The sequence below is a fragment of the Trichosurus vulpecula genome, chromosome 6, assembly GCF_011100635.1.
Source record: "Trichosurus vulpecula isolate mTriVul1 chromosome 6, mTriVul1.pri, whole genome shotgun sequence".
Classification (NCBI taxonomy): Eukaryota; Metazoa; Chordata; class Mammalia; order Diprotodontia; family Phalangeridae; genus Trichosurus; species Trichosurus vulpecula.
Window position 1 is genome coordinate 15,550,331 of NC_050578.1, and position 26,475 is coordinate 15,576,805.

The window sequence follows — 26,475 nt, forward strand, 5'->3', positions numbered from 1 at the left end:
GGAAGTTGTGATTATAGAGGAGAACTAGAGAATACAAGGTTTCAAAGGTTGAGCAGGAGGTAGATGGTATCTTGTATACATGGAAGATATTGGATTAGAGTTCAAGAAATATAACATCAGGGTATGGATCTTCAGGTTTGTGTTATGCAATGGTTTGACATTCCTCTTTTATATTGCTCTGATTCAGTAATTTTAAAATATATGTGAAGTTTGATTTTCAAGGGAAGAAGGAGCTTCCTCACTGGTCATTCACTAAACCATTTATATTTTGGGTCCCATCTCCCACTCAAGAAGAGAGGTTAGGTAGGAATATTGGATTGTGCTTACAAACAGAAGTGTTGTGTCAGGCAACTGAGACACTGAATAAAAAGATTTTCCCAGGTTTCTAAGTGGGAGCCAAAGAAGTATCACACCTCCAAAAATGTATACCAGACCTTTATTCTATAGGCGTCTATGGCAAAATGGTTTTTGCCAATAAACCAGTAACAAGTAGACAGCATTGTATCAAGCATAGAGAGTGTCTGCAGGGTGCTTTATATAATGATAGTATTGGCATACAATGAGTTAAAGTTTACAAAACATTTTACATATGTCATGCTCTAAAAGTCTTAGCGGAGATTTACACTTTCTGACTTTTGGAACACTGTATTGAGTCTTGCAAGAACCTGATAATGGGGAAACAGAAATGAAGTGACTTGCCCAAAGTTGTTCAGCTACTGAATATCAGAGGCAGGACTGAAACCCACATGTTCCTGATTCAGAGGTTGACATTCTATCAACTATATCAACAGAGTTATGAATAAATTGAATTTTTGTTTAAAAACGACCAAAAATCATGGCTTAGAGGCATCAGGACTCTTTACTTTAAAGGAACTCATTGGTAAGGTGTTTTGTATGTGAATACCTTTATATGTTGTTGCTGTTGTTGTTTGTCCTTCGTTCTCAAAGAGGACCATGATATCACAAAGGCGATGCCATGACTTGCACATGAATTGTATTTAAGTGAGGGAGGAAATATGAATAACTTCATTAGAAGAAAGGTAGTAAAGTGTATTCAGCATTTTAGGGAAAGAGGGAGGTAGTGGTATTTAGGGTATAGAAAGGTGACCTCAGTGCCAGAAGACATGGCTTCAAGTTCCACCTACAACATATACTGGTCATCTGACCTTGGATAAGTCATTTAACTTCCAAGTGCTTTAGTTAACTCTCTCTTAAGACTGTACATTTCAGACGTGTTGACCTTATTGAGTAAAGAGAGTTCTCAAATTGGGGAGTTTGTTATATGAGCAAATCACATTGATATGTTATTCCCTCTCTAGCATCCTGCTTTCATCAGTGCATGTAGGTACCCCTGAGTTTTTGAAGTCTGTTCGAGTAGGACTCAATCCTGCTCTTATCATAGGTTCTTAAAGTCTATCCTAGTAGGATTCAATCCTACTCTCATCAGGGCTTGTAGGTTTCCCCAGGATCTTGAAGTCATTCTTAGTAAGATTTCAAGTTCTACCCAGCTGAAAAGGCGTTGAACCTGGTTATAGTGATGCTATTTTTTGTGTTAGCCAGAGATCAGATTAAGTTCAGAGAAGCTTGTCACTTTCTTGGCTACAAAGTGATGGATGTTGTATCCATGAAAGCTCTTCAAGGACATTATTTCAGTTACATGTGGGTTGTAATCTATGTTGATGGACAGAATATTCCCCACCAGTAGTCATAGGTTGCTGAAATATAGATATGTTTATTTTTTAAGTAGGTCACATCTTTACTAGGGCATAAAGACAAACAACAACATTTTGGTAGCTCAATAGGAATGTTATCTTTTTCTCTAAGTTTATATGCTTAGTTTCCATAAAGAATATTTTCTGCCAGTGCTGCTTTAAAAAAGTGCCTCATACTTTTTGAAGAAGGTCCAACTATGCCATACTGTAGACATTATTAAATGAATGAATTCAAGTTTAGCCAAGATTCTGGCAGCAACAGAAAGTCACCGGAGAAACTGTCAACGTGAATTTGAATTTGTTCTAAATGTATTTTTGCTGCAGCTCAAGGCACTAAAATGAATAATGTAATTCCCTACTGGCCTTTTCTTCCTGATCAGTCCAATTGACTTGTATGTTATAGTGGGTAGATGATGTGAAATGCATCAGGAAACCTGGCTCTGGTAAAATCTCTTGTGTCCACGTGCCAGATGCTACAGACCTTTGTGGATATATTCCTTGGTGGGGGTGGGTGGGTGGGAGTGGCTCCCATTTCCAATAGTTTTCTTTGAAACACAAATACTCCAAGGAGAGGTGAAAATCAGGGCCCAATACCTTAGTTTGAATTTATCAGAAAGAAAAAGAGAAAGGACATATAATGAATAAGGTCTTAACCTACATCACAATTTTGCCTCAAAGTGACCTGGGTAACATGCATGTAGAGGACAGAGTGGCCAACAATAACCACTACAGAAAATTTCCTCCTTTTTTGTTAATGCAGAAGTCAGATATAGTGGCTTCTGCCCCATGAGGATTGAAAGAATTCATATTTCAAGCTCAGAGCCTGTGGGCACATGCTGTCCATAACACTCCCAAATGCAACCGAACCAGACTAAGATGTAATTGGGAAATATTTAACAGAACAAATAAAATTACAATAAAACATTGATGTTACTTTGTGGTTTTCTAAGTCAATACAAGCCCCAAGAGATACTCATATATGATTTAGTGGCCTCCATTTCAATTTGAGTTTGACACCACTGATCTAGTGTATTTCTCAAGGAACAAAACCAAACAAACCCCAAACCCCTAAAACATTGTTCTTTGAATGAGACCTCTTCTTTTACCTTAAGTTAATACAGAACATATTTCAGCCATCAGGCACTCATTTAGTTCATTCAAGTCAATTACATAACTGCATGCTTTTATGTAAATGTATGATTCATGTGTTTCAAAGACTTTTTTCCCCTTTCTGATACTAGGAAAAATTATGCATTTCAAATATAGTCAGAATAATTGGTTGAATATATTTAGGAAGGCACTGAAGAATTAGAAAACTATGATTCAAAAAATTCCTACCTCGCCGATCATAATTAGTTGTGATTAGTTCCTACCTGTATTGTAGTGTTTGGTGCAGTACCGTAAGTCTTTCTCTTCTTTTAAAACAAACTGGGGCAAAGTGAGTCCCTCTGCTACTTGTACAGGTGCCTCATCTTGCCATTGAAAGATGAGATCATTCATGGTATATCCAACTAGGCAAAAGATAATTAAAACCACTCAGGTTATAAAGTGCCATTATAAGCAATGAACTTAATACCAAGAATATTTATACAAACAAAAACCAGTAAAGAAAAAAAACAGACTTCTTGTATCAGTCACTTGGGGTTGGTGAGTACTTCCTAATTCATTACCACTGACATCTATCTAGATGGAACACTTTATAAGGAAATAAAAAATAAGGAAAATTTAAATTTCTACTAAATTTTCTACCGAAATAAGAAAAAGACAGGAATTTCTATTTGCTAGAGCCTACACAGAAGCATATGGGGGAAAATGAACCTCTGAAATACCTTAAAGATACATATGCACAGAAAGGATACATGCAAACACAGAAAATGAGTGCTAAATTCTTTCCTGCCCTTTAAAGCCTTTCTCAAGTGACGAAATTTTCCTTAATTCTTTGTCCATAAAGATTTCCCTCCCACCCTAGGACCTCATGGAGAGTTTTGCTTTGACATTTCATATGTATCGGTCACTTGTGTTCATTATGTATTTAAAGCTGGAATTGATCTTAGAGGTCATCTTATCCTGCCCCCTCATTATACAGGATAGGAAACTGAGACCTAGAGAGAATAAATGAATTTTTCAAAGTTACACAGATAGTAAGTGGAAGAGCTAGGATTTGAATCTAGGACCCCGACTCCAAATAAATTGTTCTTTCTATTGTGTCACAGTACCGCCTCATGTACTTCTCTGGTATTGCATCTTGTCCCCCTTAGATGATTCAGGAGGGCAGGGTCCTCATCTTATCTAAAAATTTGCAACTGGCATGATGAATATCTGCTGAATTTGTTCAATTTAAACTTGCTTAGAAGAAGAAACTTGTTTATTAGAGTCAGTATAAAAGTGAGTTCAGTAAATAATCAGCTCATTTGCTGAACTGTATGTCTATAACTCTGAGGCTATAACATATGCAGGATCCTTAAAAGTCTGACTCCTGGCTTGTGTCAACATCTGGTTACCACAGAGATTAGAATACACATAGGTAAAGATATACTCCCACAGTATCTGAGGTAGTAGCATCAGTAATTTTGAACTGGCTATTCTTTGAACAACCTGACTGTGGTCTGATGATAATGTTGAAAATTTACATCACTGAAATGCAAACAGAGATGACTGTTATTGAATAAGCTTTTTTTCTAAAGCCATTGAATTTTCTTCTCTTTTGGTACGACATCTGAGGATGACTTTCTCATTCGATAACTTCTTACTGAAAAGTGAGTGCCTTTTTTCAAGGATTTAAAAGTAATAAAAAAGGTACTGATCTTTAGTCTGCCAAGTCACACTCTGTAGTCTGCTATTTCTGCAGTCACTAGAGAAGTAAACAGCTAAATTTCTGCCCAGCTCCAAATGAAAAAAGAAGGGAGAAGAATCTCAGAAACAGCAAAAAAATTAAGCCTTATCATTCCACATTCCAAGTATATGTCAGAGCCTTGCATCAAACTTTCTAAGATATTTTCGGCAGGGGCGGGGGAGGTCCTATCTAGCTTTTAATCCAAATTGTTTCTAAAATTCATTACTGTACCAAATAGTTATATACACAGTCACCCATTTACGACCTTTATATGAACAGGCTGTTATTAAGTCATGTTATGTAGAGATTTGGGAGTGGCAAATGCATCAATTTATAATTTACAAATACAATAAAAACAAAGCATCAATGAACAACATTTACCAAAGGCCTGCTTTATGCAGAGTGTTATATAAGAGGCATTAAAGAACCAGGGGCTAAACAACTGTGGTTTAGTCTTTTGTCTTCAGTGGTGTCCAACTCTGCATGACCCCATTTGGGGTTTTCTAGGCAAAAATACTGGAATGGTTTGACATTTCTTTTTCCAACTCATTTTACAGATGAGGAACTGAGGCAAACAGGGTTAAGTGACTTGCCCAGGGTCACACAGCAAATAAGTGTTTGAAGCCAGATTTGAACCCATGAAGTTAAGTCCAGGCCTGGTGCTCTACACATTGTGCCACCTATTTAGCCCTGGGATAAATAATATTGTAACTTAATCAGTTTAAATTCTTTATGAGTTTTAAATCAGTGAATACTTAATAAACACCTACTATGTAACAGGCACTATGTTAGACAATGGGATGCAAAGACAACACATGGAACAATTACTACTCTCTTCAATGGGGTAGAGGGGTGACATGGATGTGCATAAATATATGAGAAATAAATATAAAAAGAATAACTAGAAATAAATCCAAAGCAATTAAATGCAACTCACTAACAGACAGAACTTTAGCTAGTTGAGAAGGGCACTAGTACTTAAGGAAGTCAGGAAAGTTTTTTTTTTCTTTTTAACATATTACTTCCATTCAAAAAGTTTTAAGAGGGTCCCAGCTGTTTCTCATAATTTCTGTTGGCAGTATTTTAGGTAAAGTTGGGCCAATTGGCGAGAACATGCTGCTAATGAGAGCAAGGTTATAGGTTCAGTCACTATAGAGACCAGCTGGATGCAGAGAGAAGAAAAACTCCTTTCCATAGATGTAGCTATGTGAAATGCATGGCCCCAATCCAGCTAATTACCAGGAGAGAATGTAAATAAATGGCTTGGTGTGACCCATTACCACTGCTAGAAAAACATCTCCAAGCACTTATCAGGTACCAGTGGGCAGTTGTGTCATATTTGTCTACAAAAGGAAGACTTTAGAAAAAATTCTATCACACCCAACAAACTAAAAACCAAAAAGAAAAGCAGTTATTTCATTTTATCTAGTAAACATGAGACCCTGATGAAACCCCTTCACTCTATCTAACTTGATTAAATTTCCCTTTTCATGGCTGTTCTCTCTTATTGGATTGCATTGTCCTATTATGGTATATTTCAATATGGAGTAGGTACTTAATAAATGCTTATTTACTGACTGGGGGAAAAACCTATCAGTTCACGGCTAAATTTCTAAGCTCATTATATTCCTTATCTCATCTTAAACTCTTTTGATGGTTTTCATGATTTCTTTTTTTTTAGTAATTTAGCAATGAGAATAAATTATGGTCAAAGAAAAACATGGCAAATGCATGACAGACACAACATGCTAGGAGAGTTCATGAGAAGAAAGGGCTACATTTGGCTAAGGGAAACCAAAATTGACTTTGATGAAGTGGTATTGGAGCTGTGAAGAGGTTTAAGAAAAATGATGATCGTAGGGAACCATATATTTCTAGGGGTGCTCGAGGCCCCAAAATACCTACCCTCCAGGTCCTGCTGAAAGAATTGGACTCAAGCCTTCTCAGCCAAGGGAAAAGACAAAGTTTATTAGGGATTCACCATAACAGGTTGTCTTAAGAAATCCCACGCTTTGTGATGCCTGTTTTCACAAGCAGGCCAGATTCAATCTATCTGAGCTAGATTGAATCTGAGCACCTTCATGGAGGGAAGATATACGCAAGATTGTGGGAGGGATTGAAGGGTGGTCTGGGGTGACTAGAGGAGGGATTTAGGGAGGGACTTGAGGAGGAGTTTAAGGAGGACTGAGATGAGGTCAGACTCCAGGGACTGGTTTCCATAATTTCAAAACAAATTTTGTGTAGGAATAGGCTGGTGTGTTTACATTCCTACATGGAATGATGATGTGTATGATTCATGAGACCTCAGTATTAGGGTAGCTAAAGGGAATATGCATATATATATATATATATATATATATATATATATATATACATTTATGTGTATATATATATATATACATTTATGTGTATATATATATATATAAGTGAATGTGTATGTATGTATATATCTATGTGTGTGTATATATACATACATATATATAGATAGAGAGAGAGAGAGAGAGAGAGAGAGAGAGAGAGAGAGAGAGAGAGAGAGAGGGAGGACACAGTGTGAGTTGAAGATGAAGGGAAGATATCTAAAAGAAATAAAATCAAATTAAGGGATGAGAGAGGAACATACTGAGAGAGGGAGATAGGGAGAGATAGAATGGGGTGGATTATCTCACATAAAGGTGGCAAGAGGAAGCAGTTCTATGGGAGGAGGGAAGAGGGCAGGTGAGGGGGGAATGAGTGAACCTTGCTGTCATCAGATTTGACCTGAGGAGGGAATACCATACATACCCAATTGGGTATCTTACCCCACAGGAAAGAAGGAGGAAGAAAATAAAAAGGGAGGGGGATGATGGAGGGGAGGGAAGATGGGGGTGGAGGTAATCAAAAACAAACACTTATGAAAGGGGACAGGGTCAAGGGAGAAAATTCAATAGAGGGGGATGGGTTAGGAAGGAGCAAAATATAGTTAGTCTTTCACAACATGAGTATTGTGGAAGGGTTATACATAATGATACACATGTGGCCTATGTTGAATTGCTTGACTTCTTATGGAGGGTGGGTGGGAAGGGAAGAGGGGAGAGAATTTGGAACTCAAAGTCTTAAAAACAGATGTTCAAAAACAAAAAATGTTTTTGCATGCAATTAGAAAATAAGATACACAGGCAATGGGGCATAGAAATTTATCTTGCCCTACAAGAAAGGAGGGGAAAAGGGGATGGGAAGGGAGTGGGGTGACAGAGGGGAGGGCTGACTGGGGAACAGGGCAACCAGAATATACGCCATCTTGGAGTGGGGGAGAGGGTAGAAATGGGGAGAAAATTTGTAATTCAAACTCTTGTGAAAATCAATACTGAAAACTAAATATGTTAAATAAATAAATTTAAATTAAAAAAAAAGGAATAGGCTGGTGGTGATAAAGCATGACTTGGTGAGTTTTAACAATGTCAATGAAGTTAATCAGACATGTCACCAAAATGGTGCATAGAAATCAGGAAACTCATTATTAACTAAAAGAGGTTTTACTTCTTACCAATCCATGAAACCAGTTTAAATAATATGTGGCCCTGGTTCTCTCCTGCTCATCAGTATAATTTGGGACTGAGAGAATAGAACTTGTCTTAGCTGATGGGCCATTCTTCACCTATAGTGGACTAAAGGTTTTTACAAAAAAGATACTTTTAAGAAACAGAGATATAATACTCAGAGAAGCAGTGTGATGTGGCAGAAAGATTACTGGACCAGCAAAGAGTAGGGTCCTGAATGAAAATAATTATGGATGTAAATTTGGCCAATCACAACTCTGGGTTTCAAATTCTAATGTATACAGTTTTGAAAACCTGGCCTCTGAATAAAACATTAATGAGGAACCCTGGGTAAGGAATCTTTCTCTCCTAATAAAGACAAACATTTGTCCTACAACTTATAGTCCTAGTAAATTTCCTGGGGTGCTTAGAATTAAGTTACTTGTTCAGCCTCACACAATCAGCATATAGTAATGGTGGGAATCGAGCCCCGGTCTTCCTGACAAAGAAGCTGGCTTTTAATTCATTATTCTACGCTGGCTCATTTGTATAAACATAGATTTGAAATAAATAACTGCTGCAGTCTCTTCTTTTGGAGAGCTTGGTTTGGTATTTTTGCAAGTTACTTGGAGGCTTAGGAGAATGGGAGCTGAATTATGCATCGAAATGCTAACATTTATTTGGGGAAACATATAATGACAAGTTTTCCCAATGGGGTGAGGGAAAGGAATAAACTTTTATTATGCACCTACTATGTGCCAAACCCTGTGCTAAGCACTTTATAAATATTATCTCATTTGATCTTCACAACAACTCTGAGAGGCGGGTACTAGTATTATCATCTCTATTTTACAGTTGAGGAAAGTGTGACAGGATATAATAACTTTTGTGAGTGACTGGTGTCAATCAGGATTATAGAAGATGAACTATTGTGACCCCAAGGTGACCACAGTGCTGGACTAAGGGACTCCCCAGTCATATGCTACTGAAAGATCTTTGTGGCTAACATAGTGTACAAACTTGTTCTGGTTCTCTTTTAGGTCACTCTTCCATACGAAATTCTAGGATTGGCTGTGCATTCAGAAAGAATGAACATTAAAAATGATTAGGGCCTGGATGTTTCAAGGGGATTGGAGTCACTGAAGGGAAAACATGGAAGAATCACGAGGGAGAGAGAAGTCAAGGAATATCTTACAGTAGACTCGCTGGCACTACAAGTCCTGCTTCCTTCAGCTTTTTGAGGTCTATATGGGTGATAAAATTTCTTAATATATATTGTTGGAAGATAGCCTCTATGATTCTATGGCATGTGATACAGGAAAACGACAAAAGTAAAGAGGTTTGAAGCTAACATCTTCAAGTGCTAAGAGGCTACAATTATTAGAGGTTGCCTTGTCAGATGAGAATATTCTACAGGATGTCCCTAAAGTCTGAACACACAGGCAAAAATGCATATGTTGAAATATTTGGAATATTAACAGACCTTAGCCCCTTTGACTTCTTTTTCTGGGGTATGCTAAAGGAGAAGGTGTACTCAATGAAAATCACAGATGCAATACACTTGATTCAATGCATGAAGAGTGAATGTGCCAAAATTGATGGCAATGTGGAGTTATTTTATCGAGTTCATGTGAATCTAGCAAAGTGCATCGATCTTTGCATCACAAACAATGGAAATCATATTGAAGATGTTATTTGTTAGTATTCCATTTGGAATACTAACAAATAACATCTTCAATTTGTTAATATTCCAATTAGAATATTAACAAATAACATCTTCAATATGATTTTATTTAAAATGTCGTTGAAAATTTCATTCATTTCATTTCTGGAAAAAATGCCTTTTTGCTTATGTGTCCAGACTTTAGGAACACCCTCCATTTTTCCAACCTGGCCAAGCACTGCAAGACATGTCTAGGATAAGCATCACCAAAGGTGCTCTCAGATTGTCTTTTGAAAACAAATTCAGTTGTTGGTGAAAATACCTTGAAGAGATACTTGGGACCTCAGGATCCCCAGGTCAAAAAGAAGGCAAAGACTATGGGACAGGAGCTACATGAGTGGAGATCTTTGGACAATGTGAAGATACAGCTAAAGCCACACCCTCCGGAAAAGAGAGAGTAAGGCATCCTGCACCTGAGAAGAGTTTACCTAGGTTGTTGGCAATAGTCATTTCCGGAGTTATACTTAAGGAAAATTACTTTGGTAGTGGTGCGTACAGGCAGCTAGGTGGTGCAGTGGATAGAGAGCCAGGCCTGTAGACAGGGAGACTTATCTTCAGACATTTATTAGTTGTGTGACCCTGGGGAAACTACTTAAGCCTGTTTGCCTCAACCTCCTTATCTCTAGAATGAGCTGGAGAAGGAAGTGGCAAACTACTACATACCTTTGCCAAGTAAACTCCAAAGGAGCCATGAAAACATGGATACGACTGAAAACAACTGAACAAGTAGGGTGTACAATGGAATGGAGTACTGAGAGATTTGAGGCAGGGAGACCCATCAAGAGGCTGTTGCAATAATCTGGGCAACAGGTAATGAGGGCATTAACTGAGGTGGGTAGTTGTACAAATAAAAGGAAGGGATCTGATAGGAGAATTTTTGAAGATAGAAATGGCATGTTTTGGCAACTGGTTGGATATGTGGGATGAGGTAGAGTGAGAAGCCTGGGATTATGCCAAGACAATGAAGGTAGGAAACAAGAACAAGAATGGTACTTTAAAAAGAAATAAGGATATTTACAAGGGACAGCATAAGTGAGGGAAAGATAATGAAATCTGTATTAGACAAATCAAGTTCTCTAAAAGTAAAGTTGTCTAGAAGTGGTGTCAAGAGATGATATGTAAAGTAATGTTTAATTTCTGTGGAGCTGACCTTGCTGGAAGCAACCCAATAACCTCTGGTCTTTTCCCTTAATAATTTGTGGATAAATTGTAAATTTACCTAAATCCTCCCAGAACCTTGCCCAATGTTCTATATGAGATAGGAATTTTATAACTGTGTATGAATTGTGCCAAGAAATAAATGAGTAAAGAGACTGCTGGCTTTCTTTGTTCTTTTATATAGCCAGAGTTGGAAGTATTTTGATTATATAGCCATAGATCTAATGCCCTAAGCTGGGAAATTTATTAGTTTATATTAAACTTATATTACATATTAGAAGTGAAATTCTTCTCATTTACTAATTAGGTGAAAATTGAATTTGAGAAGGACTTTGTTAGAATTTCCAAAGAAAATAAAATTAGTGTGTGTGTGTGTGTGTGTGTGTGTGTGTGTGTATGTGTGTGTGTGTGTGTGTGCCAAAAGAAAGAAACCCAACCAGGGAAAGGGTAGGATTGCTTGGTCATGGTACTGAAGGTATGCTCCATTCTGAAAGGACAATAGTAGAGACTATTTGAAAAACTTGTCTTGGTCTTTTCTGAGTAAGACACTAATAAGAAATGTTCTCACTCCAAAATTACCTTCTGAAGTAGATGCTTAGACAGCAACACTGATTTATAAAAGAAATTAGTAGAACATATTTGATCTAATAAAGCAAATTGCAGACACATAAACAGACCCAAATGGCACATATTTAAGAATTTTGAAGGAAATCAAGAACGTAAATTATGGAATTACTGGACAAAATGTATAATAAATATACAATTTAAGTTCCTTGAGGACAAAAACCATTTTATTCTTTCTTTTCATCCCTAGTGCCTTGAACATAGAAAGTATTTAATAAAAGCTCAAGTGATTGATTGATTTGAAGATTGTCATTATGACTTCTAGCCCTAGCAGGGATAGTAGAAGAAAAACTGGAGATACTAGATGAATGAGCTGCAAACAGTTAATGACAGGCTCACTGAACATGAATGTAAAAGCATTTTTAAATATTTACTGTGTGACAGGCATTGTGCCTTGGCATATAAATATAAGATACTTGGGAAAAGACATATTATTTCTTTAAGTGAAAATATTGCCTGGCTAGTCTACAAGAGTTCTTTAAGAGAGCAAACAACATTATGTAGGAAAATCATACATAATATTATTATATAATTTAATCATTTAATATTATATAAAACAAAGTAAATGTAATAGAAAAAAATTGATGAAATGCATTACATTTTAAAAATACTTTAGTTAAATATTTTTAAGTCAACATGTGACTGTCTTAGAGATAAGAAGCAAAAGGTAGGAATGAACATCCATTTCTGTTTAGGATTAAAAATTAATAATGCCTGACCTGGTCTTAACATTTTAAAATATAGTAGGAAGAAATTTTCTCAGTGGATAGGAATGGCATTCAATATTGCTGAATGGGAGAATATGAAGATGAGAAAGGAAATGGAGTAAAATCTTAGAATATTTTTGTGATGCAACAGAAAAGTAGAAGATGAGTTTTAGTATAGGGAAAAATCAAAAGTAATTTATTAGGACAAAATAATCGAGGCCTTATAAGATGTTTACTATTTAGTTATTATTTATGACCAGAGAGTCATTGTAGACTGTTATTTGAAGTTGTTGTCCAATACTATGATTCTGTCAATAAGGCATTAAGAATGATGGACATTAAATTGCAGGATGGGGACAACACTGAAACTGTAGCATAGTGTTTGTAACTATACTGGAACCTGTATGGCAGTTTTCTAATCATGATGGTTAGAAGAGAATGGAAGATAATGGAAGCCAAAATGATCAAAGATATAAAAGGGTTAAAAATGTAAGGCCTTAAAATAAAAACAAGAATTCTTCCCCTTGGTAAAACAAAGGCTAAAGCACATTTAATATAAATCTATAATATCAAGAATGGAGTGAATAGAATGAACACAAAATCCTGCAATGCTAAATGAACGAATCACTTGATGTTTGAAAGAGGTGAATAAATGACAGATAAAATGAAATCTACCCTTAAATATCAGGTAAGTTGGTAGAATTGCTTATTCTAAGACATAGAAATTAAAAGTATGATGTTCAAAGAAGTTTAAAATGAACTTCTAAATTTACAATGATTATAGAGGAAATGATGTCATGCAAGACAGTCATGGCCTCCCCAAACTTTCCTGTTATTTATGAAGACAAATTACTGAGCCCAGCCCCATATGGCAATTCTTCATTCCTTAAGTAACAGCTGGAACTCTTTTTGAAAAATATGATCATTTGGAGCATGTAGACTGTTGCCAGAAGACATATTCCCCAAATGAATTTCATCGAACTGACAAGAAACAACTGCAATGTCAAAATATATTTAACTAATCAGATTCATTCATTTATAATTGGTGCTTTACATTTTAATCATTTTTACCAGAAAATGAATTTTTTAGTTGGCATCGCACTGAAATCAGAGTACTGTGAGAAGTTTTTTCCTTGACTACACTGGAGCCCCATTGAAACATCACCTTGTTATTGAAAATAACTTAATACATGGCAGGTTCACTTTGAATCCCCTTAGCAAATGGAAAGAAAGAAAATATTAATTGCCTACTATGTGCCAAGTATTGTGTTAACTGTAAACAAATATTGTCTCCTTGGATCCCAATAACAGCCCTGGAAGGGGGTAGTGTTATTATTTTCCCTATTTTACAGTTAAGGAAACTGAAGTAGACAGAGGTTAAATGACCTGCCCAAGGTCATACTGCTAGGAAATATCTCAGGCTGCATTTGAAATCAAGTCTTCCTGACTCCAGGCCTAGCACTCTATCCACTTTACCATCTAGCCAGCCCAATATAAAACGAGGAAGGAAAACCATCATAATAAGATTATTTTTTGATAAAGGTTCAGAGGGCTTAGACCTCAAAGACCTAGCATGTTTTTCCATAAAAGTAAATATACACTTTATGGTGGTTACATGCCTCCATCAATGTGATATAGGCAGCGAAGCCCTCATATTTTGAGTGATCATTAGTGATCATGATAATAGTTTAGCATTTACCATATTAAAATTCATGTTTGAGTCATCACCCTTTACACAGTAATAGAAAGAAGCAGTAAATAGAATAAGAAAATAGATGTTTTGTTATTAATGCATGGATTTCTGTCAAAACCAATCTTTCTGTCTGGCATAGTACCTTATTGATAGAGGTACTAGAGACTCTTTAAGCATCTCTCATCCTTGGTAATGGCATGTTTGGCAGCTGTTATCTTTTGTCTATTTGAATGGGGATGAAAGTGGTATCAATCAGCAGCTCCCTCAGTGAGTGCCCACCTTTGCAAGTATGATTCTCAGATAGAATATAGGGTTTAGGGGGTAAATTTCTATCAGCCATACAAGGCCAGTACTCCTTTGATCCAGAAATGTAGTCTTCAAGAAGTTGTGTGGCCTGGATGGAAAGAGTCAAGTTTCATTCAATTTCATTTGAGGAAGAAGAGCTGAGTTGCAAATTGACTTATTTTCTGGAAGGACTTAAATAAGAGGTTAGATCATCTTTAGGGATGGAGCTGAAATGGAGCCTTGGTTCCTGGGAGTAAGGCATGTGACTGCAAACATAAGAATTGGTTCAACTGGAAGTAGCAAGCAGGGCTTCTAGAGCTATTCCTTTTAGTCTTGAATGATCTCTTACTCTCTAACAAGCTACTCCATCTGGATTTCTCCTGTATAATGGAAAAGAGCAGTAGGTAGTGGTAATTAAGGTGGATTTTAGTGTGTGTAGGATGGATTTTTATTATTCTTTCCTATATTTTAGTTCCCAGGATCTGTAGCCATAAAAATTCTTGTTCCCAGGTGTTAGATATGAGCTCTTGGGATCATGGTTCAAAACATCTCCACCATGCTTGCACAGCATTATATAATGATAAATAATATAAACATGTGTGCTTAGATTGTAAATATCCACTGTGGCTGCACAGTGAGATATAGGGATGAGGTAATGTAGAACCATAAGGCTATTGTTGGCAATACGCCTTCTTTGTCTGTTGTGTATAAATAAAGTGGGCACTGGTCAGTGAATGGGGAACCCTTAGGGTTGAATGCACAAGCTGGGATACTGTGCGTGCCTTGATCAGCCCCCATTAAGGCTTGGGGAAGGAGGAATATGTGTTTGCCTCAACCAGCCCCCATTGAGGCTTCAGGAGATTTAGGGAAGTGCATAAGCTGTCTGTCTCAATTGACCCCACTGAGACACAGGAGTAATTTCACCTCTTTCTTGTTGGCCCCTGCAAGAAGGTTGATTGGGGAATGGTGTAGGGGTTGTTGCTCTCATTATTGTAACCGTTTTGAGAAGAATAGTCTAGAAGAAAGTAAACCCTCCGAAGCTGCCTTCCTGTCCTTCCTGTATGACCAGGTCCAGAGTGAACCTGTGCTAGTGTCTCCACTTGTATTACAGGTAGCCTGGAAGATTTCCAACTTCTTTGAGGGTAGAGGTAGGTAGACGGCTACTACTTCAATTGGTAGGAAAGTAATCAGAAGTCCATCTCTCAGTGTCTGTATCTCTCTTCCCTTCTCTCCCCCTACCGTCCTTCCTCTTTCTTCCAGGATTGAGAAAGCACACAGAGACTCAGCTGAGTATGACTTGTTGGGACTATGAGTGACATCAAGAAATTTTAACGTTCTTCCTTTGAATGATTTTGTACCTTATTTTTGGATCATTAAATTAAATTTTATCATGTATAAGCATCTATATATGTATACATTGATAATTTTCTCTACAGTTTAAGTGCCTGAGAGGTTCACTATTGATTTAGGATTTTTCCCACCATCTAAATACTGATAATTCCACTCAAGTCTCTGTCTTTCTTGGACAAAATTATAGAATTATTTTGTAGTGCTCAGTTTTGCAGATATGTTCTGGTCAAGGCCTAAAGATCACAGGAGTTCTGATGCCCAGTAGCACTGGGGTGCAACAGAAGGAAATAGCTGGTAGAAATTCTCCTTCTTTGAACAGGATGCTTAATAGTAAGTGCTTAATCAATGTTTGTGAGACAAATTTTTCTTTTTGGATCTAAATAAAATAAATCAATTCTGCTAATCTCTGGATAATTAGAAATGATTTCCATTGGTCAGGAATTCCTCAGTGGTCATTGCAAGCCTACAGTGGAAAGAAAGTAGCAGGAGCCTATCTACCCATACATCGAACTCAAGCATATCTCTGGAGTAAATAAAGGTGTCATTTTTGAGTAGGAACACAACTGACAACTTGTGAATGAGCTACCCTGTGTCATTCCCAGCACCAAAGAGCTCATGATACCCAAATGTGATTTGTCTTATTAAATTACCATGGGAAATCAGCAGCAGGACATTCAGGTGTATTTCTATAGTGCCAGAAGAAAATGTTACATGAGCTCTGATATTTTGCATAGAGTTGGTGAAAAAAGAAAAGCAAAATAAATACCCAAGTGAGAAAAAATATGTCTATATAGGTAACATTTCTGCAGAGTCAACTTATGCTGACTGAACATAGACTCAGTGTAAAAAATCATGTTAGGCACTGTAATTCATAAGTAACATGAAAATTTTCAAACTCTAATTCCTGTTTGGACACCCCACTAAATCTCCAACACTGCAGTTTCACTTGGGTAATTCATCTGAGCATTGGATGAATGAACCTTACCATCATTTCCATTGACAGGGTGTAGTACAAAAAGAACTGGATACAAAGAGAGAAGATCTGAGAGAAAATCTCAGCTATTGTACTTAATCTATGTGCTATCTTGAGAAAATCACTTAACTACTCTCGGTTTCATTTTCCCTACATGTAAAGTGAACTATTTGGACTTGATGTTATCTGAAGTGTTTTCCGTTTCTAAATCCTATGAAATATTTAAAATTAATTTTAAATACTACTTTAGTATCTGAGTAGATTTTTAGCTACTCCGTGCTTGTTTCCTTTCTCTTCGTGTTTACATGTTTCATTGACCCATGATCCCAAGCAACCACAGCTTGTGTTGCACTGATTCAGTAAGTTCACGTCCAAAGCTGGAATTGCTGCTAGATGACTTCTTGTCTAGCTACCACTAGGCTGTAGCTGAAGGTTATTTCATAAGGTCATGCCTTGCTCCTCCATTCTTTGCTTTGTTGGATACAAACCCAGATTCTGAAACACTTGGAGGCCAGTGTAGCCTCCTGACTTTTTGAAACTCACAAGAAAAAGACACCAAGGATAAGTAAAGCCTTTCCCAAGGTTCCATAACCTCATAGGGGAAAAGGTCTCAAAGTCTATCAGCTACACTCTGGCCACCTAAAGCATTGTCTTTGCTCTAAGCAAAGAAGTCATACCACCAGAATGCAGCTGAAGTGAGAATTGTCACAAAATTGTAGGAAGCTAGCTAAGGCCTTTTAAAGGCCTCTTCAGCCCAAGATACTTTGATGCACCACATAATTAATCAGAATCAGTTAGAGAATGTCTAGATATGTCCCATAGCTTCTCCAAGGCATTTCATTTCACTTAATCACAATTCTCTTGGAAACCTCTTCCATGCAGAGAAATGATGTCTGTAGCACTCCGTGCATGTGTCAGATTCCTTCCCCTCTATACACACATTAATATGTACATAGTTTAATTTAACAAGGGGCAACAATTGTTCCATGTCCCCCTTCTTTTTGTATTGTATTTAAAAAAATATTGAAGTACCAGCATATAATTGACAATAAAATCAGTGGCGATCACCTACACCTTAATATATGCGCATATGTGCATATATGTTCACATGCATACATGTGTTTATATGACTGTAAAACAGCAAAAGTAAAAGCTTGTTTTCAAAATGGCAGTCTTACAATGTTCTATATACATAGAAATAGATCAGAAAGATAGGCTGCAACCTGCCTTCAGGTCAGCAAGGCAGTATGTTTTAGTCTGGAGCAGGTAAAAAGAGGTTATACATAGCACACGCTTTCCTGTCAATTCCCCAAGGCTTTTCAGAGACCTGTCACTGGGACCACATCACCACTGGGACTACATCATTTGTCACCAAAGACAAAGTCTTAGGTAAAGCTGGATCTAATTATCTAATGTTTTATAGACTCAAAGAAACACCTAAAGCCCCAAGAATTCTTTTGCTAAAAGCAAATGTTAGAGCTAGCCATTCAAAAAACACCCAGTACATGGGGTGACTTCTGTGTGCCCCTTGGTTGGAATAGGACAGAAACAGTACTTTTTGTTGAAAATTTCAGCAGTAATTGGTACACGTTGTTAGACCAAACTTTGGAGCAGTAAGACAAAAAGGAGAGAGGACTGACAGTGTTTTCCTATGTAATAGCCCTTCTGGCAAAGCTGGACTAATTGCCTCTAAGAGGGTCTAAATTGACAAACATCGTAGGAGCTGTCTTTTTTTCAATTATGAGAAAATGGATTGGAGGACAGAATATTTGGTTCCATAGTAGTTTAAAAATACTCTCTGGAGAGACACTAGAGGAGAATTGGAGAGATATACAAATGGAGGAGTCTTCCCAGGATACTGACTCTAAGCCTTGTAGCAGATAGAAACTTTCTTTCCTTGTTCTCTTCTCACCCTGAGGGGCATGAAGCTGAGAGTGTGCATGGCAAGTGTAATGGGAGCTGACTAATGAGCCTAGTCCCTACAAGTATATGCAGAGTGCTTAGTATAGACTCGGTTGTATCTGTAAATATTTTGAAATTGTTGCTTGACCTATTAAAATAGGAGCCTCTTTAAGTGACTATAGTATCTGTGTGGTCAGAAGTGGCAGTATAGGTACTAGTCGATCTCATCCTTTCTCTTTGGCATACTTCTTCCAGCTAGTGAAGGAGAATGGCATTGGAGTTTGGGAATTTCATGAGGTTAGGAAAGCATACCACTAGAAAGTTAGTAGCAGACTCTTAGGTTGGTCAGCCAATCCAGCTTTGAGCTTCCAAGGAATGACTGAAGGGACCTATCCTAGCAGCAGGTAAGACAGGAGTCCATCTAGCAGTAATGCCTCATTTGGGTGTGAACTTGGTTCTACTAATGCTATTTAGAAAACTTCTTTAAGTCTGAGCCCACTCTCCGCAGAGTGTGTGTTATTACAGGATGGGGGTATTTATAATTCTGTTCTTTATATATTATTAGTTAAAGCCAATTTGTGTTAATTGGTTAAATGAAACTGAGATACTAATTACTGGTGGCTAATACTAGGGAAACTACACGAGAATGGGAGTTCAAGCACTGAACTTAGAAAAGAAACACCCTAATCTCTTAGGAATATGCTTAAGACTCTGATCAATGAGCCTAGAGGACTTGTACGCCTATTTTAAAAGGAATACAATGATTTTGCCCTTCACTCTTAGAGAGGAAAAAGGAAAAAAAAACTACTTAAGAAAAGAATGAATATGTTGCATAGTTTGTGGGCATCATTTGAGGTAGAATAGGGGGAAATCCTACATAGGAACTTGAAAGGGCCTAATCTTTTGTGCTTTGCAAGTGATAAGATAAACATCTCAGCATGAGATAAATATATTCTTTCAAGCTGATTTTAGGCTTGCTTTATGGAGATACCTTTTGGGATTCTATGCCAGTTCAGGTTATATGTTTCATAAGTCTTTTGCACTTACTGTTATTTTCTGTAGCCAGCAGTGAATGAGTTAATGTAACATTAGAGATTGGGCTGAAAGATCACTAATATTTAGGGGTAGCTAGGTGGTGCAGTGAGTTCAGCACCAGCCCTGGAGTCAGGAGGACCTGAGTTCAAATCCAGCCTCAGACACTTGACACACCTACTACCAAATTACCCTTCCTAAAAAGTTACTAATATTTAAAAATCACATTCTAAGATTGTTTCTGTATTCCCAATATTCGCATTTAAGTTTTATATAAATGAACATGTTTTTAATACATAAGTTTATTTAACTTCTTTCTTCAGGAAAACACACTTTAAAAATTCCTAGTGTTATACATCGATCATTATAGTCCATTTATTTTGCAAGAGAAGCAGCATGAGATAGGAAAAATATTGAAATTGGACAGGAGACAAGGCTTTCCTTCTAATTTTGGCTGCATTGGTTTTGTTAGTACAATTTTTTTTAATTTGTGAAATCAAAATTACCCATTTTACCTCCTGTAAACTTTTCTCTCTCTCTTGCTTGGTCATAAGCTCTTCCCCTGTTCATAAATCTGACAGGTAATTTCTTTTCTGCTCCACTAATTTTCTTATTATACCACCCTACATTTAATTCATGCATCTGCTTTGACCTTATCTTGGTATACAATGTGAGACATTAGTTTATACCCAATTTCTGCTGGTCTACTTTCCAGTTTTCTCAAATAGGGAGTTAATGTTGCTATAGCTGGGAACTTTAGGTCTGTCAAACACTAGGTTACTGTGTTTATTTGCTTCTCTGTATTTGTACCTAACATATTTTGCTGATAGATCTTTCTATTTCTTAACCTGTTCCAAATTGCTTTGAAGTGTAATTTGAGATCTGGTACTTCTATGACTCTTTCCTTCATATTTTAAAAAGAGATTTACTTTGATATTCTTGATCTTTTAATCCCCTGGATGAATTTTGTCTACCTGTTTAAATTCTTTGGTAGTTTGATACAGCACTAAATAAGTACATTAATTTAAGCAATGTCATTTTTATTACATTGGATCTTTGTTTTTATTTGTGTCAACAGCATTTTGTAATTGTACTCGTAAAGTTTCTGTGTGTGCCTTCACATGTGGACTTCTTAAGTATTTTATAAAGCCTGTAGCTATTTTAAATGACATTTTTCTTCTGATCTCTTCTTGCTGGATTTTGACATCCACATACAGAAATGTTGATGATTTATGAAGGTTTATTTTATTTCCTGCTACTGTGTTGAACTCAATTTTTAAAATTTGTTTTTAGTTGACCATCTTGGGTTCTCTAGGTAGACTATCATGTCATCTGCAAAAAGTGTTTTTTTCCTCTTTGTCTATGTTTATTCTTTCAGTTTTTTTTGTGTTATTGTGATAGCATTTCTAGTACAATACTGAAAAAAATGGTGATAATGGACATCCTTGCTTCACTCCTGATCTTACCAAAAAGGCTTCTAGCTTATCCCCTTTACAAATGCTTGCTCTTGGTTTTAGATAGCTGTTATGTAGCTTTTTAAGAAATGCTTCATTTATTCTTGTGTTTTCTAGTGTTTTTAATAGGAATGATGTATTTTTTCCAAATTTTCTTCTGCATATGTGATTTTTGTTGTTTTTGTTATTGATACAGTTCATTATGCTTGTAATATTTCTATTATTGAACTAGTCCTGAATTATTTATGTAAATCTAGCCTGGCCATACTGCATGATCTTAGTGACATATTATTGTATATCTAGTGTAAAACTAGTATATAATTTGTATACAAATAAATATAGCCTCTAGTATTTTATTTAAAGTTCTGAATCAATATTCATTGGGGAAATTGGTGTATAGTTTTCTTTCTCTGTGTTGACTCTCCCTGGTTTAGATATCAAGACAATATTTATGTCATAGAAGGAATTTGGTTGGACTCCTTTACCTATTTTTTAAACAGTTTATATACTATTGAAATTAATTGTTCTTTGAATGTTTTGTTGAATTTGCATTCTACCAAATTCGTCCTGGGTTTTTTTCTTAGGGAATTCATTTATGGCTTGTCAATTTATTTTTATAAGATAGTGTTAAGTATTTAAAATCTTCTTCTGTTCATTTAGGGAATTTATTTTTTTTTGTAAAAATTCATCCATTCCACAGATTGTCAGTTTTACTGGCATACAGTTACACAAAAATAGCTCCTAATAATTACTTTTATTTCCTTTTTTTGCTGTAATATACTTTCCCCCATTTTTGATACTGGTAATATGATTTTCTTCTTTTTTTAAATCACATTGTGTAATGGCTTGGTTCTTAGCTTTATTTATTTGTTAAATGGATTTTATATTTTTAATTTTGTTAAACTTCCCTTTGATTTTCAAGATATCTATTTTAGTATTTAATTGGAGGTTTTTAATTTGTTGTTTTACTTGCTCTTTAAGTTGGATCCCAATTAACTGAACTGTTCTTTCTCCCTTTTATTGATGTATGTAAGCATTTAGAAGTATAATTTCTCCCCTAATTACTGCTTTGGCTGCATCCCAAAAATTTGGTACATTGTCTCATTTTTGCCATTATTTCTAATGAAACTATTGACTTTCTATGATATGTTCTTTGACCTATTCATTTTAAAATATTAGGTTACTTAGTTTCTAATTAATTTTTAATCTATGCTTCTAAGGTCCCTTATTAAATGTAATTTTTATTGCATTACAGTCAGAAAAAAGATGCATTTAATATTTCTACTTTAATGATTTTCTGAAGTTTTCATATCCCAGTACATGGTCAAGTTTTGTGAATGTGCCAATCATAGCTAAAAAGAAGGGATAATTCTTTCTATCTCCATTCAGTATTCTCCAAAAGTTGATCATATTTAACTTTTCTAAAATTTTATTCATCCCCTTAACTTTTGTTTTGCTTAATTTATGATTAGATTTATCTAGACATATGAGGGGGTAGATTAAGATAGTATAGTTTCATTGACTATTTTGTCCTACAGAATATAAATTTTACTTTAAAAAATTGAATGTTCTGCCATTTGGTGCATATATGTTCAGTATTGATAATTATTGTTTATGGTTCCTTTTTAAGCATTTAATTGGTATCCCTGGTATATCTATTATTGCTTTTGGATTGTGCGATATCATAGTTTCCATGGCTATGTTTTTTTACTTGAGCTGAAGCATAGTAGATTGTCCTTGGGACCTTTATTTAAACATTTAAGTGTATCTTCAAGTGTTTCTTTTTTCTTAATTTTTTAGTATTTTATTTTTCCCCATTTACATGTAAAAACAATTTTAACATTCAGTTTTAAAACTTTGAGTTCCAAATTCTTTCTCTTCCTCCATCATTGAGAAGGCAAGCAATTCCATATAGATTATACATGTGTAGTCATGCAAAATACTTCCATAAGAGTCATGTTGTGAAAGACTGTGTTTCTATCTTATTCCTCCTCCATTTATTCTATTCTCTCTCTCCTTTCACCCTGTCCCTCCTCAAAAGGGTTTTGCTTCTGACTACCCCCTCCCCAATCTGCCCTCCCTTCTATTACTGCCTTCCCCTTCTCTTACCCCCTTCTCCTCTACTTTCCTGTAGATAAGAGAGATTTCTATACTCAATTGACTGTGTATATTATTTGCTCTTTGAGCCAATTCTGATGAGTAAGATTATCTTATTCTCCCTCACCTCTCCCCTCTTCCCCTCCACTGTATAAACTTTTTCTTGCCTCTTTTATATGAGATAATTTACCTCATTCTATCTCTCCTTTTCTCTTTCTCCCAGTACACTCCTCTCTCACCCCTTATTTTTTTAGGTATCATCCCATCATATTCATCTCACACCTTGTAATATCAATTAAGTTGGGTGTCTTTGATTCAGTCTTAGTGGGTGCTAAACACCAGGCCCAAACCCCTATCTACTAGACACTAAGCCTATGTGGGTGTGAAGCCCTCAGGGTCCTAAGGGGAGTTTCTAAGACCAGAGCCAATAGTAGGAGCCTGAGTTCTGGTTGCTCAGGTGATGTCTGATGATGGCTAAAGAGTGTATAAAAAGAGAGAACAGAGCTATTTGTGGGGGGCTCTTTCACTCTTGGAGGAGTGTTGATGTGGAGACTCTGGGCAGCTGGTAAGAGCCCCCTAGCTTGTAAACCGGGATGCTTGGACTTTGCTAAACCCTGGTAACTATGCATTGAGATTTGAATCAGACAAGCTCTGTCTGTTGATGTTTGTAACTTGTTTGTATTTGCTCTGAGGTTCAGGGTGCTGGTTCTTTCCCCTGAACTAAGTGAATGATATTTGTATGTTGGATTAAAATAAGATTGTTAACCCCTTAATACTGCTTTCCTTATTAAAGCAGATCAAAAGAATCTGCATTGACAACTTTCTGTGTGCTGGTTGTTGGCAGGTCTTACACCTGTACAGCAGCTGCAGCCAGATTGTTGCTACACACCTATGGCCTCTGTCTATACATACTCCTTCTAACTGCCCTAATAGTGAGAAAAATCTTCTGAGTTGCAAATAGCATCTTTTCCATGTAAAAATGTAAACAGTTTAACGTAAATAAGTTCCTTATGATTTCTCTTTCTTGTTTACCTTTTAATTCCTCTTTGAGTCTTGTATTTGAAAGTCAAATTTTCTATTTAGCTCTGGTGTTTTCTCAAGAATGCTTAAAATTCCTCTGTCTCAATAAATGTCAACTTTTTCCCTTCATGTATTATACTCAGTTTTGCTGGGTAGGTTATTCTTGCTTTTAATCCTAGTTCCTTTACCCTCCAGAATACCATATTGCAAGCCCTCCAATCCTTTGATGTAGAAGCTGCTAAATCTTGTGTTATCTTGATTGTGGCTCCACAGTACTTGAATTGTTTCTTTTTGGCTGCTTGCAATATTTTCTCCTCAACCTGGAAACTCTGGAATTTGGCTATAGCATTCTTGGCAGTTTTCATTTTGGGATCTTGTTCAGGAGATGATCGGTGGATTCTTTCAATTTCTATTTTACCCTCTGGTTCTAGAATATCAGGGCAGTTTTCCTTGAAATTTTCTTGAAAGATGATGTCTAGGCTCTGTTTTTGATCGTGGCTTCCATGTAGTCTAATAATTTTTTTAAATTCTCTTTCCTGGATCTATTTTCCTGGTCAGCTGTTTTTCCAAAGAGAAATTTCACATTCTTTTCCATTTTTTTCATTCCTTTGGTTTTGTTTTATTGTATCTTGATTTCTCATAAAGCTCTTAGCTTCCATTTGCTCCATTCTATTTTTCAAGGAATTATTTTCTTCAGTGATCTATTGGACCTCCTTTTTGATTTGACCAATTCTGCTTTTTAAGGATTCTTCTTCTCATTAACTTTTTGGACCCCTTTTACCATTTGGACTAGTCTGTTTTTTAAGCTGTTATTTTCTTCAATATTTTTTGTATGTCTGTTGACTCCAAGCTGTTGACTCTTTTCTCATGATATTCTTGCATCACTCTCATTTTTCTTCCCAATTTTTCCTCTACCTCTCTTAGTTGATTTTCAAAATCCTTTGTGAGTTCTTCCATGGCCTGAGACCAATTCATATTTTTCTTATTGGCTTTGGATGTTGGGGCCTTGACTTTGATATCTTCTTCTAAGTGTTTGTTTTGATCTTCCTTGTCAGCACCGTAACTTTCTATAGTAAGATGTTTTTTCTACTGTTTGCTCATTTTCCCAGCCTATTACTTTACTTTTAAGTCTTTGTTAATATAGGGCTCTACTTCCAGGGTGGAGGGAGTACTGTCCCAAGTTTCCGGGGTTTTGTGCTGTTGTTTTCAGAGATACTTCCAGGAACTTGTAAATTTTCAGTTCTTCCAAGGTGGCATGATCAAAGGAGAGGTGTCCTTTCCTGACCTGTGCTCTGGTCTGTAATTGGCTACAAGCAATTGTGGTCTGCGGTTGAACTATAAGGAAGCTCCCCCCTCTACTGTGGCCATAAGCTCTGCTATGCTACTGCTCCTCCTCACCCTGGGACCTCACTGGGACTGTGATCTGGATCTGAATATGGGTGAAGCAACAGATTCCTGCTTCAGTGCTAGCAAAGAGACTCCTGTAATCTCCTTCTGACCAGCTGTTTGACCCCCTTACTGTCTGTAGGCTGGAGTTCTGGCAGCAGCTGCTGTGGCTGATTCAGTCATTCCCAAGGCCTGCTCCTGGTTTCCTGGGGCTGTGCTGTGCTGGTGCAGCCTGTGCTGGACTATGGTTCACTCTCACCCAGGTGCACCAGACCCTTGTTACTGACCTTCCAACTTGTCTTTGGCATCTATGGGCTGAGAGGTCTGGAAACCACCACTGCTGTCAGTGATGAAGTCATCCCAAGACCTGCTTAGGGTTTGCTTGGGCCCTGTCTGAGCTTGCATGGCTTGCACAGGACTGTGCTCCTTTCTCACCTTGGTACAACAGACTTTTCCTGACAGACTTCCAAGTTGTCTTGGGCTGGAAATTTGGTTCACTTTTTCTTTTTGTGGGTTCTGCTACTCCACAATTTGTTTAGATTCATTTTCATAGTTATTTGGAGGGGTTTGGGGGAGAGCTCAGGTGAATCCCTGCCTTTACTCTGCCATCTTGGCTCCCTCAGATGTCTTTCTTGTAAATAATATATTGTTGTATTCTGATTTCTAATCCACTCTGCCATCTTCTTACATTTTATAGGTTAGTTCATCTGATTCACATTCATAGTCAGGATTACTAAAAGTGTTTTTCCATCTATCCTATTTTCTTATATTTTATCCTTCCTCTTTTAGCCCTTTCCCTTTCTTAAGAGTCCATTTTCCTTCTGACCTGCTGCTTCACTTAATCTGCCCTACTTCTTATCCTGTCTCCTTTCTCTTAAACCTTTTTTTCCTCTTGCTTCTGTGTGGGTAAAATTAAGTTATATATTTGACTGTGTGTGTAAGTTTATTCTTCCTTCTTTGAGATAGTTCTGATAAGAGTGAGATTTAACTGTTGTTCTGCCTAACTCTTTC

The 26,475-nt window shown here is 36.7% G+C and overlaps 1 protein-coding gene across 1 annotated transcript in view; it reads right to left on the reverse strand.

Annotated features, from left to right (window-relative positions):
- The window catches only part of GLRA3 (glycine receptor alpha 3), a 139,338-nt gene that overhangs the window by 28,025 nt on the left and 84,838 nt on the right, over window positions 1–26,475 (reverse strand). The window contains exon 5 of the mRNA XM_036764004.1: window positions 3,086–3,223. Within this exon, the coding sequence (XP_036619899.1) occupies window positions 3,086–3,223 (138 nt within the window). The remainder of the gene's footprint in view (window positions 1–3,085; window positions 3,224–26,475) is intronic.